Source organism: Oncorhynchus clarkii, chromosome 8, assembly GCF_045791955.1.
Source record: "Oncorhynchus clarkii lewisi isolate Uvic-CL-2024 chromosome 8, UVic_Ocla_1.0, whole genome shotgun sequence".
Taxonomy (NCBI): Eukaryota; Metazoa; Chordata; class Actinopteri; order Salmoniformes; family Salmonidae; genus Oncorhynchus; species Oncorhynchus clarkii.
In genome coordinates, this window is record NC_092154.1 from 752,501 (window position 1) to 765,134 (window position 12,634).

Consider the following 12,634-nt stretch of genomic DNA (forward strand, 5'->3'; position numbering starts at 1 on the left):
GCTTTCCAATTATTTGGGATCTCAGACGATACAAAAGAGAAGTTGAACAGGCTAAAAATAGGGGTTGCAACATTTTTGGGAGATAATTTTAGTTTAATTATAGTTTTAGAAAGAAAGGGTCCAGATTGTCTAGCCCGGCTGATTTGTAGGGGTCCAGATTTTGCAGTTCTTTCAGAACATCAGCTATCTGGATTTGGGTGAAGGAGAAATGGGGGAGGCTTGGGGTTGCTGTGGGGGGTGCCGGGCAGTTGACCGGGGTAGGGGTAGCCAGGTGGAAAGCATGGCCAGCCGTAGAAAAATCTTATTGATATTCTCAATTATAGTGGATTTATCGGTGGTGACAGTGTTTCCTATCCTCAGAGCAGTGGGCACCTGGGAGGAGGTGCTCTTATTCGGTGCTCTTACCTCTGCCTCCCCCTTCTCTCTCTCTACCTCTTCGTGTGTGTGTGTGTGTAGATGTTGGATCTGAAGCTGACGGTGGATGGTCTGGAGAAAGAGAGAGATTTCTACTTCAGTAAGCTGAGAGACATTGAGTTGATCTGTCAGGAGAATGAGACCAACGCCAGCCCAACACTCTCCAAGATCATGGATATACTGTACGCTACTGAGGTAGGACACACACACTGGATAAAACACACACTGAATGAAACACACACACTGGATAAAACACACACACACACACTGGATAAAACACACACACACACACTGAATAAAACGCACACACACACACTGGATAAAACACACACACACACACTGGATAAAACACACACACACACACTGAATAAAACACACACACACACACTGGATAAAACACTCACACACACACACACACTGAATAAGACACACACACACGGGATAAAACACACACACACACTGGATAAAACACACACACACACTGGATAAAACACACACACACACACTGAATAAGACACACACACACACACACACACACACTGGATAAAACACACACACACACACACACTGAATAAGACACACACACACGGGATAAAACACACACACACACTGGATAAAACACACACACACACTGGATAAAACACACACACACACACACTGAATAAGACACACACACACACACACACACACATGGGATAAAACACACACACACTGGATAAAACACACACACACACTGGATAAAACACACACACACACACACACTGGATAAAACACACACACACACACACTGGATAAAACACACACACACACACACACACACACACACTGAATAAAACACACACACATACACACACACACTGGATAAAACAGACACACACACACACACTGAATAAAACACACACACACACACACAGTGGATAAAACAGACACACACACTCACTGGATAAAACACACTGAATAAAACACACACACACACACACTGAATAAAACAGACACACACACACTGAATAAAACACACACACACACACTGAATAAAACACACACACACACTGAATAAAACACACACACACACACACTGAATAAAACACACACACACACACTGAATACAACACACACACTGGATAAAACAGACACACACACTGGATAAAACACACTGAATAAAACACACACACACACTGGATAAATCAGACACACACACACTGAATAAAACACACACACACACACACACACTGAATAAAACACACACACACACACACACACTGAATAAAACACACACACACTGAATAAAACACACACACACACTGAATAAAACAGACACACACACACAGGATAAAACAGACACACACACACGGGATAAAACACACACACACACACACTGGATAAAACATACACACACACACACTGAATAAGACACACACACACACACACACACACACACATGGGATAAAACACACACACACACACACACACACACACACACACTGAATAAAACAGACACACACACACTGAATAAAACAGACACACACACACTGAATAAAACAGACACACACACACTCACTGGATAAAACACACACACACTGGATAAAACACACACACACACACACTGAATAAAACAGACACACACACACTGAATAAAACAGACACACACACTCACTGGATAAAACAGACACACACACACTGAATAAAACAGACATACACAGACTCACTGGATAAAACAGACACACACACACTGAATAAAACAGACACACACACACTGAATAAAACAGACACATACACACTGAATAAAACACACACACACACACACACACACTGAATAAAACACACACACAGACACTGAATAAAACAGACACACACACTGAATAAAACACACACACACACACACTGAATAAAACAGACACACACACACTGAATAAAACAGACACATACACACTGAATAAAACACACACACACACACACACACACTGAATAAAACACACACACACACACTGAATAAAACAGACACACACACACAGGATAAAACAGACACACACACACGGGATAAAACACACACACACACACACTGGATAAAACATACACACACACACACTGAATAAGACACACACACACACACACACACACACACATGGGATAAAACACACACACACACACACACACACACACACACACACACTGAATAAAACAGACACACACACACTGAATAAAACAGACACACACACACACTCACTGGATAAAACACACACACACACTGGATAAAACACACACACACACACACACACACTGGATAAAACACACACACACACACACACACACACTGAATAAAACAGACACACACACACTGAATAAAACACACACACACACACTCACTGGATAAAACACACACACACACACACACTGGATAAAACACACACACACACACACACACACACACACTGAATAAAACAGACACACACACACTGAATAAAACAGACACACACACACTCACTGGATAAAACACACACACACTGGATAAAACACACACACACACACACTGAATAAAACAGACACACACACACTGAATAAAACAGACACACACACACTCACTGGATAAAACAGACACACACACACTGAATAAAACAGACATACACACACTCACTGGATAAAACAGACACACACACACTGAATAAAACAGACACACACACACTGAATAAAACAGACACATACACACTGAATAAAACACACACACACACACACACACACTGAATAAAACACACACACAGACACTGAATAAAACAGACACACACACTGAATAAAACACACACACACACACACTGAATAAAACAGACACACACACACTGAATAAAACAGACACATACACACTGAATAAAACACACACACACACACACACACACTGAATAAAACACACACACAGACACTGAATAAAACAGACACACACACTGAATAAAACACACACACGCACACACTGAATAAAACACACGCACACACTGAATAAAACACACACACAGACACTGAATAAAACAGACACACACACTGAATAAAACACACACACGCACACACTGAATAAAACACACACACACACACACACACACACTGGATAAAACAGACACACACACACACACACACACACACACACACTGGATAAAACAGACACACACACACACACACACTGAATAAAACACACACACGCACACACTGAATAAAACACACACACACACACACTGGATAAAACAGACACACACACACACACTGGATAAAACAGGCACACACACACACACACACACACTGGATAAAACAGACACACACACACACACACACTGGATAAAACAGACACACACACACACACACTGGATAAAACAGACACACACACACACACACACTGGATAAAACAGACACACACACTCACTGGATAAAACAGATACACACACACACACACACACACACACACACACACACACACACACACACACTGGATAAAACAGACACACACACACACTGGATAAAACAGACACACACACACACACACTGGATAAAACAGACACGCACACTCACTGGATAAAACACACACACACACACACACACACACACACTGAATAAATGTTTTTTCTTACTTTTTTAAAATGTTCTACATATATGAAATAACACATATGGAATCATGTAGTAACCAAATAAGTGTTAAACAAATCTAAATATATTTAGTACCCACCCTTTGATTTGATGACAGCTGCGTGACAAATTTGATGTCTTCACTATTATTCAACAATGTAGAAAATAGTAAAAAATAAAGAAAAACCCTGGAATGAGGTCGAACTTTTGACTGGTACTGTACTTGTGTATGTTGAAACACACACTATATACAGCATGGCATTCGGAAAGTATTCAGAAAAAGTACCCCTCAACTTTTTTCAACATTTTGTTACATCACAGCCTTATTCTGAAATGTATAGGATTGTTTTTTCCCCCTCATCAATCTACACACAATACCCCATAATGACATCACAATACCCCATAATGACATCACAATACCCCATAATGACATCACAATACCCTATAACGACATCACAATACCCGATAATGACAAAGCATAAACAGGTGTTTAGACATTTTGGCAACTTATAAAAAATGTAAAACTGAAATATCACATTTACATTAGTATTCAGACTTTTTACTCAGTACTTTGTTGAAGCACCTTTGGCAGCGATTACAGCCTGGAGTCTTTTTGGGTATGACGCTACAAGCTTGGCACACCTGTATTTGGGGAGTTCCTCCCATTCTTCTCTGCAGATCCTCTCAAGCTCTGTCAGGTTAGATGAGTATCGCTGCACAGCTACTTTCAGATATCTCTAGAGATGTTAAATCGGGTTCAAGTCCGGGCTCTGGCTTGGTCATTCAAGGACATTCAGAGTCCCGAATCCACTTCTGCGTTGTCTTGGCTGTGTGCTTTGTGTCGTTGTCTTGTTGGAAGGTGAACCTTCGCCCCAGTCTGAGGTCCTGAGCACTCTGGAGCAGGTTGTCATCAAGGATCTTTACTTTGCTCCATTCATCTTTCCCTCCATCCTGACTAGTCTCCCAGTCCCTGCCGCTGAAAAACATCCCCACAGCATGATGCTGCCACCACCATGCTTCACCGTAGGGATGGTGCCAGGTTTCCTTCAGATGTGACGCTTGTCATTTAGGCCAAATAGTTCCATCTTGGTTTCATCATTCCAGAGAAACTTGTTTCTCATGGTCTGAGAGTCCTTTAGGTGCCTTTTGGCAAACTGTCATGCCGGCTGTCATGTGCCTTTTACTGAGGAGTGGCTTCTTTTTGGCCACTCTACCATAAAGGCCTGATTGGTGGAGTGCTGCAGAGATGGTTATCTGTCTGGAAGGTTCTCCCATCTCCACAGAGGAACTCTGTAGCTCTGTCAGAATGACCATTGGGTTCTTGGCCACCTCCCTGACCAAGGACCTTCTCCCCCAATTGCTCAGTTTGGCCGGGTGGCCAGCTCTAGGAAGAGTCTTGGTGGTTCCAAACTTCTTCTATTTAAGAATTATGGAGGCCACTGTGTTCTTGGGGACCTTCAATGCTGCAGAAATGTTTTGGTTCCCTTCCCCAGATCTGTGCCTCGACACAATCCTGTCTCGAAGCTCTACGGACAATTCCTTCGACCTCATGGCTTGGTTTTTTTCTCTGACAACTGTTGGACCTTATATAGACAGTTGTGTTCCCTTCCCAAAAAATAGTTTTTTATGTAACCTTAATTTAACTAGGCAAGTCAGTTAAGCACAAATTCTTATTTATAATGACGGCCTAACCTGGCCAAACCCGGACAATGTTGGGCCAATTGTGTTCTGCTCTATGGGACTCCCAATCACGGCTGGTTGTAATACAGCCTGGAATCAAACCAGGGTTTGTAGTGACACCTCTAGCATTGAGATACAGTGCCTTGGACTGCTGCGCCTCTCGGGAGCCCAAAATCATATCCAATCAATTTAATTTATATCAGGTGGACTCCAATCAAGTTGTAGAAACATCTCAAGGATGATCAACGGAAACAGGATGCACCTGAGCTCAATTTCGAGTTTCATTGCAAAGTGTCTGAATACCTATGTAAATAAGGTATTTCTGTTTCTTATTTTTAATACATATGCAAAAATTATCATTATGGGGTATTGTGTGTAGATTGATGAGAAAAAAAAACATGTATTTAATGTATTTTAGAAGAAGACTGTAACGTAACAAAATGTGAAAAAAGTGAATGCGCTGTATATTGCCATCCACAGTAGAGGGTGGTGTCCTGTGATTACACACAGTCCTACAGGAGGAGCTGCTGCTCCATCAACTAGAAGCTTCTAAAAGTCATGTTCAAAATATGAGGTAGAATTAATCAAGCTAATAAAATATTAACAAACTGTTTAATAGTCATACTAACAATTGTTTGTTTTCTTTGTTTTTTATGAGTGTTGTGAAGTTCAGTGTTTTACAACTTGACGTTAGAAGGTTCCTCACCATCAATGTCGTCTAAATGGCTTTCCATGGATTATAACTCGCCCATAGACTCAAGTTATAAAACACTTAAGTTCCCCTATAAGTGTATGAAGCTAGGTTACCAGCTAGGTTACCAGCTAGGTTACCAGCTAGGTTACCAGGTTACCAGCTAGGTTACCAGGTTACCAGCTAGGCTACAAGGTTACCAGCTAGGTTACCAGGTTACCAGCTAGGTTACCAGCTAGGTTACCAGCTAGGTTACCAGCTAGGTTACCAGCTAGGTTACCTGGTTACCAGCTAGGTTACAACTCTCCCCCTCTCCACCTCTCCCCTGTAACTCTCCCCCCTCCTCTCCTCTCCCCTGTAACTCTCCCCCTCTCCTCTCTTCTGTACCTATCCCTCTCTCCATTGTAACTCTCCCCCTCCTCTCCGCCTCCTCTCCCCCTCTCCTCTCCACCTCTCCCCTGTAAATCTTCCCCAGGGCGAGGTTGAGAAAGAGAATACCTTCTCAGACAACTTACCTGATCACTAAAGGTGAATAAAATTAATAATTACCCACACACCATTCACACAACTTTTCACATGCACACACACACTTACACACCCCCAGACAGCCCCTGACATCTGTCTGACCTCTGTGTGCGTGTGTGTTTTAGGATGGCTTCATGGCGCCAGAGTACGACAAGGTGGAGGAGGCGCCACAGGGAGACCAAGAAGAATACTAAACACACCTCCTTTCTCTGCACCACTCCACGCCTCCTTTCTCTGCACCACTCCACGTCTACTTTCTCTGCACCACTCCATACCTCCTTTCTCTGCACCACTCCACGCCTCCTTTCTCTGCACCACTCCATAGCTCCTTTCTCTGCACCACTCCACGCCTCCTTTCTCTGCACCACTCCATACCTCCTTTCTCTGCACCACTTCATACCTCCTTTCTCTGCACCACTCCATACCTCCTTTCTCTGCACCACTCCACGCCTCCTTTCTCTGCACCACTCCACGTCTCCTTTCTCTGCACCACTCCATACCTTCTTTCTCTGCACCACTCCACGTCTCCTTTCTCTGCACCACTCCATACCTCCTTTCTCTGCACCACTCCACGTCTCCTTTCTCTGCACCACTCCATACCTCCTTTCTTTGCACCACTCCACGCCTCCTTTCTCTGCACCACTCCACGTCTCCTTTCTCTGCACCACTCCACGCCTCCTTTCTCTGCACCACTCCATACCTCCTTTCTCTGCACCACTTCATACCTCCTTTCTCTGCACCACTCCATACCTCCTTTCTCTGCACCACTCCATACCTCCTTTCTCTGCACCACTCCATACCTCCTTTCTCTGCACCACTCCATACCTCCTTTCTCTGCACCACTCCACACCTCATTTCTCTGCACCACTCCACGCCTCATCTCTCTGCACCACTCCACGCCTCCTTTCTCTGCACCACTCCACGCCTCCTTTCTCTGCACCACTCCACGCCTCCTTTCTCTGCACCACTCCATACCTCTTTTCTCTGCACCACTTCCCTCCGTGGATCACCTCTTCAAGATTCTCATCTCCTTCCCCTTTTCTTCTCCCATCCTCTCCCAACCACCCCCCAAGACATGTCTGCTCCGGACAGTTCATCTGAATGGGCATTGTTAGCAGGATACTAGGCTAATAGCTAGCTCTGAACAGTTAATCTGTATGGGCGTTGTTAGCAGGATGCTAGGCTAATAGCTAGCAATGAACAGTTCATTTGTATGGGCATTGTTAGCACGATGCTAGGCTAATAGCTAGCTGTGAACAGTTCATCTGTATGGGCGTTGTTAGCAGGATGCTAGGCTAATAGCTAGCTCTACCAAATATGGTGATGAGAGGAAGCACATTGGCCGGCAATAAGAGAAGGATTTTGGCCGACATTCTGCAAATTTTCTCATCAATGAAACATTTGACCTCTACAGTTTTTCTGTTTCCCAAACTAGAATCTGTAACAAGCAGAGTACTGCGTTTTGTAGACTTTATCCTTTACGAAAGTTTCAAAGTATTGTGTTGTTTAGAAAAAGTGTAAGGGTGAATTGAGTTATTGCACACACGCACTTCAGAGTAGGCGTTCCCTAATGGAAATATGCAAATAAATGCTAGAATGTGCCAATAGGATCTCACTAGCTCGTGGTTGGCTCTGCCCACTATGGTTTATTTGCTCCCATTGGAAATGACAGACTCCGGTCTATATTGGGTTAGTTACAAAAATCTTTAGTTAATCTGTATGGGAGGTGTTAGCAGGGTGCTAGGCTAATGGCTAGTGTAAAGGAGATGTCAGGTTGTTAGTATGGCTCTATAGAGCCCTCTGCCTATAAATGCAGGTCACACATCAAACTCCATCATCTCTGAACCCAGAACCAAGTCTCGCATGCTTCTCTCAGATTGGAAAGAGACTCACTCCACTGACTCCACTGGCTCCACTGGCTCGGCATCTACCTACCATACACATATCAGTCCCTGCATTAATAATATGGGCTCAGCTGCACCACCATGTTGTCAGTTGTTAACCAGACGGCATGATTTTATTTCTTTAGCGGTTATTTTCCGTTCCTTCCGAACTCTGGATTGGATAAGGGAGGGTGGAGAAGCTTGCACCAATGGAAGCAAAACAAACCAATCAGAATGATCCAGAAACTTACATGTAAGATGATTGGGTGAGGCCAGCAGGAACCAGGGGTCTCTATTCAGCAGGGAGCAACGTTACATAACATTCAGATAGAACTGGATTACAGTAGAACAGACTCAACTGTGTGTCAGAATCATGTCAGCTCTATTTCTTACATTTCTGTCTGCAACAGTCTGCGGGTGTTAACCACTGAATTCACCCTGGGTTAAATTGTTGTATTGTTTTGAATGTGGAGTTAGTTAGGGTAAACATGGAGTGGCTTAACAGGTTAACAAGGTGGTTAATGTGAATCTATTTATTACCCAGAGAAGGCTTTTATTATTAAACTATCTGAATGAACAAAAACACACTACTATACCATAGATACTAATGGGTGAATGTGGATTATTGTTTTAGCTGCTGTCTTTGATTTGGAGGTTTTTTGGGGGGGGGTTGTTGACGTGTTGTTGTTGACATGTTGCACTGTGTTAAAAACACCACAGTCTCTGTCATGTTGATGGGGAGCAGGGCTTAGTGGTGACTGACAGCTGTCATGAGTGACTGACAGCTGCCCCTGGTTGTCATGGCAGCCCTGTGATAGACATGCATTGTTTGTCATTTTATTACAAGGCTGAATAAAGAGATGGGTTCAAAACCAGAAGGAATAGACTGGTCGACTCTTATTGTAGGAGTGGACACACGCACACACCTTACGTCTATGACACTCACACAGGCCTAGATTCAGGGCTCTATTCAATCCGTAGTGCTGAATAGCTGCGCTACAGTGCGATAGAAGTTTAAAGGCAATGTTGCTGTGTTAGCGGAGACTGCATTCACGGTATAGCGCTGCATATATCAGCTCATATGTCAGATCTTCCACAATACAGATTGAATCTAGCCCATAGCCCATAGTCTGTGCCCTACCATGGTGTCCTCTCTCTGGGTGACCTCTCCACAGTCTACCCTGGCTCCCGGGAACACATCCAGCCCTCACTGGGCACACAGAGAGAAAGGAATAGCGTTGGCAAGAGCAGAGAAAAGGGGCAGAGAAAAAAAATGGAATGGTGCCAAAGGAGATAGCTACCGATCCCGTAACCAATCGTGCTATTGTGTATGTTTTTCAGCATTATTTGTAACTTATTTTGTAAATAATGTTCTGCCACCGTGTCTTATGACCAGAAAGAGCTTCTAGTTATCAGGACAGCGATTCCTCACCGAGGAATCCTTTTTCTTCCAACGAGTCGGACGCGAAGGATTGACTGCACAGCCAGGCACGACTCCAACACTATCATTCATTTTGCTGATGACACAACAGTGGTAGGCCTGATCAACGACGAGACAGCCTATAGGGAGGAGATCAGAGACCTGGCCGTGTGGTGCCAGGACAACAACCTCTCCCTCAACGTGATCAAGACAAAGGAGATGATTGTGGACTCAGGAAAAAGAGGACCGAGAACGCCCCCATTCTCATCGACGGGGCTGCAGTGGAGCAGGTTGAGAGCTTCAAGTTCCTTGGTGTCCACATCACCAACAAACTAACATGGTCCAAACACAACAAGACAGTCGTGAAGAGGGTACGACAAAACCTATTCCCCCTCAGGAGACTGAAAAGATTTGGAATGTGTCCTCAGATCCTCAAAAGTTTATACAGCTGCACCATCGAGAGCATGGTTGCATCACTGCCTGGTATGGCGGCAGGGGGTAGTGCATACGGCCTAGTACATCACTGGGGGCAAGGTTCCTGCCATCCAGGACCTCTATCCCAGGCGGTGTCAGAGGAAGGCCCTAAAAATTGTCAAAAACTCCAGCCACCCTAGTCATAGACTGTTCTCTCTGCTACTGCACGGCAAGGGGTACTGGAGCACCAAGTCTAGGTCCAAGAAGCTTCTAAACAGCGTCTACCCCCAAGCCATAAGGCTCCTGAATATCTAATCAAATGGCTACCCAGACTATTTGCATTGCCCCCCCCCCCCCCCCCCCCCTCCTCTTTTACATCTCTGCTACTCTCTGTTTATTATCTATGCACAGTCACTGTAATAACTCTTACCTATAGGTACATATTACCTCAACTAACCAGTACCCCCTGTATATAGTCTCGCTATTGTTATTTTACTGCTGCTCTTTAATTACTTGTTACTTTCATTTCTTATTCTTATCTGTATTTTTTTAAACTGCATTGTTGGTTTGGGGCTCATAAGTAATCATATCACTGTGAGGTCAACACCTGTTGTATTCGGCGCATGTGACTAATGAAATTTGATTTGATCTCAAAGGCCAGTACATCTCTCATTCATGCAGTTCTCTCATTCAGAGGGCAAAGGTGGATTGTAGCCAATTACAAGTGATGTGATTGCCTACATATTAGCTTCCATTCCTTTATTAGAGTGACAAGTTACTTTTAAATGTATTCCCGAGCATCTGAAAATGCCATCCACAAGTAGAAATGTCCAGGGAGGTGGGGTGCACCCAGGTTAAACACACCAAGTGTCCAGGGAGGTGGGGTGCACCCAGGTTAAACACACCAAGTGTCCAGGGAGGTGGGGTGCACCCAGGTTAAACACACCAAGTGTCCAGGGAGGTGGGGTGCACCCAGGTTAAACACACCAACATTACTGCTTACTTGCGTGACCTTTTTGGCAGTCAAAAGAAAACGCCATGCTTGCTAACTTGCTAGCTATGTGACCCTTTTCAACACTGTTTTAGGCTATTTTTTTTTTTTTACCAAGCAAGATAAATAAATGTGCAATCAGTACTGAGTGAATGAACAACAAAAACATAATGATACGAAAGATTCCTGTCTTTACCAGACTATTTAAGTAGTGTCATGACAAGGTTTGTACTGGATACCGTCACCAGCCTTGGATCTCTTGGGTTTACAGTTTTGACACCCCACATGGTGTGTGCTTATTTGAAAGGATTAGGCTTTATGGATTGTATAAAGGGGTGATACGTTTTATGGGTGAGGGAGTGAAGAGGGGGACAGGGAAGAGTAGAGGGCATTGGCAGAGCACAGTCAGGGAGTAGTGGTCTACATAACTAGACAAAAAACAGCCTGCTAGTTAGACTCCCCAGGATGTGGATACCAGACAGCCATTACCAGTTCCCACATTAACCCCCACATTTTTTTAATATTAACCCTTAGCCTACAATTTCCGCACCCCTGCGGAAATCTAATTAACATAATAAAATCCCTATCAAAATCCATCTGTTTAAGCTAGAGATATATATATATTTTTTTGCATGGGCTGTCTCAATCCCCCACATCCGCCAATATTATGACCACCCTGGTTATAACCACACTATTGAAAGACTCACGTACACATGCTCTAGGACACCCACTAGCTTCACACGACTCGTCTGAAGTCTCTTCTGCCAAATTCTATCTGTAGCGCCCCAACGGTTTGGGCTACACTCTAATACTGTATATAGCCAGGGTGGCTACCCCTTCCCCTAATACCCCGGCAGTGTAGCCTAGTGGTTAGAGCATTGGACTAGTAACCGAAAGGTTGCAAGATTGAATCCCCGAGCTGACAAGGTAAAAATCTGTCGTTCTGCCCCTGAACAGGCAGTTAACTGTTCCTAGGCCGCCATTGTAAATAAATATTTGTTCTTAACTGACTTGCC

At 43.9% G+C, this 12,634-nt stretch overlaps 1 protein-coding gene across 6 annotated transcripts in view; it reads left to right on the top strand.

Annotated features, from left to right (window-relative positions):
- Positions 1-9,668, top strand: part of LOC139414865 (microtubule-associated protein RP/EB family member 3-like) — a 40,850-nt gene extending 31,182 nt beyond the window's left edge. For 2 of the 6 annotated variants that reach the window (XM_071162451.1, XM_071162452.1), the window contains exons 6-8: positions 457-609; positions 6,861-6,913; positions 7,036-9,668. In XM_071162451.1, the coding sequence (XP_071018552.1) occupies positions 457-609; positions 6,861-6,911 (204 nt within the window). In that variant the 3' untranslated portion in view covers positions 6,912-6,913; positions 7,036-9,668. The remainder of the gene's footprint in view (positions 1-456; positions 610-6,860; positions 6,914-7,035) is intronic. The other 4 variants (XM_071162448.1, XM_071162450.1, XR_011634913.1 and 1 more) reach the window with 3 other exon arrangements.
- The last annotated feature ends 2,966 nt before the right edge of the window (positions 9,669-12,634 follow it).